The 1,109-nt window shown below is 66.5% G+C and overlaps 1 protein-coding gene across 2 annotated transcripts in view; it reads left to right on the top strand.

The window, feature by feature from the left end:
* The first annotated feature begins 6 nt into the window (after nucleotides 1-6).
* Nucleotides 7-1,109, top strand: part of ADRA2B (adrenoceptor alpha 2B) — a 3,671-nt gene continuing 2,568 nt past the window's right edge. The window contains exon 1 of one of the 2 annotated variants that reach the window (XM_010829580.1): nucleotides 7-1,099. In XM_010829580.1, coding sequence (XP_010827882.1) covers nucleotides 285-1,099 — 815 coding nt within the window. In that variant the 5' untranslated portion in view covers nucleotides 7-284. Of the gene's footprint in view, nucleotides 1,105-1,109 lie in introns of both variants that reach the window. The other variant, XM_010829581.1, reaches the window with a different exon arrangement.

Below are 1,109 nucleotides of genomic sequence, written 5' to 3'. Positions count from 1 at the left end.
CCCCCTGGTTCCCGGCGGGGCGGGGACCTCAGAGGGACAACTTGGTAAACTTCTCTGGGGCGGACGGCAGGGGCGCCGGACGCCGGTACACCGGGATGTAGGAGGGCCGTGGCCGGCCCCGGGGCGTCCCCCGACCCCTTTCGGCCTGGCCATGGGGCCCCAGCGCCTTTAGCACCGCCAGGGGGGCGACCCCTCGTCCAGCCGACCTGGGTGGGACAGCGCCGTCGCCGGCTGTGCGCGCGCTGGGGCGAGTAGCGCCCGCTCTGGCCGCGTCCGGCCCCGCCATGGACCACCAGCAGCCCTACTCGGTGCAGGCCACTGCGGCCATCGCGGCGGTCATCACCTTCCTCATCCTCTTCACCATCTTCGGCAACGCGCTGGTCATCTTGGCTGTGCTGACCAGCCGCTCGCTGCGCGCCCCGCAGAACCTGTTCCTAGTGTCGCTGGCCGCCGCCGACATCCTGGTAGCCACGCTCATCATCCCTTTCTCGCTGGCCAACGAGTTGCTGGGCTACTGGTACTTCTGGCGCACCTGGTGCGAGGTGTACCTGGCGCTCGACGTGCTCTTCTGCACTTCCTCCATCGTGCACCTGTGTGCCATCAGCCTGGACCGCTACTGGGCGGTGAGCCGGGCCCTGGAGTACAACTCCAAGCGCACCCCGCGCCGCATCAAGTTCATTATCCTCATCGTATGGCTCATCGCAGCGGTTATCTCGCTGCCGCCCCTCATCTACAAGGGCGACCAGGGTCCCCAGCCCCTGGCCCGCCCTCAGTGCAAGCTCAACCAAGAGGCCTGGTACATTCTTGCCTCCAGCATTGGATCTTTCTTTGCACCCTGCCTTATCATGATCCTGGTCTACCTGCGCATCTACCTGATTGCCAAGCGCAGCCACTGCAGAGGCCCCAGGGCCAAAGGGGGGCCTGGGGAGAGGGAGTCTAAGCAGCCACACCCTGCCCCTGGGGAAGTTTCAGACTCAGCCAAACTGCCAACCTTGGCCTCTCAACTGGCCACTCCTGGAGAGGCCAACGGATGCTCCCAACCTCGCCCAGGGGAGAAGGGGGAGGGGGAGACCCCTGAAGCCCCTGGCACTCCTGCCTTGCCACCCAGC

Source organism: Bison bison, unplaced genomic scaffold (assembly GCF_000754665.1).
Source record: "Bison bison bison isolate TAMUID 2011002044 unplaced genomic scaffold, Bison_UMD1.0 scf7180017864508, whole genome shotgun sequence".
Classification (NCBI taxonomy): domain Eukaryota; kingdom Metazoa; phylum Chordata; class Mammalia; order Artiodactyla; family Bovidae; genus Bison; species Bison bison.
Note: the sequence above shows the minus strand (reverse complement) of the source record. Positions and strands in the feature narration are given on the sequence as shown.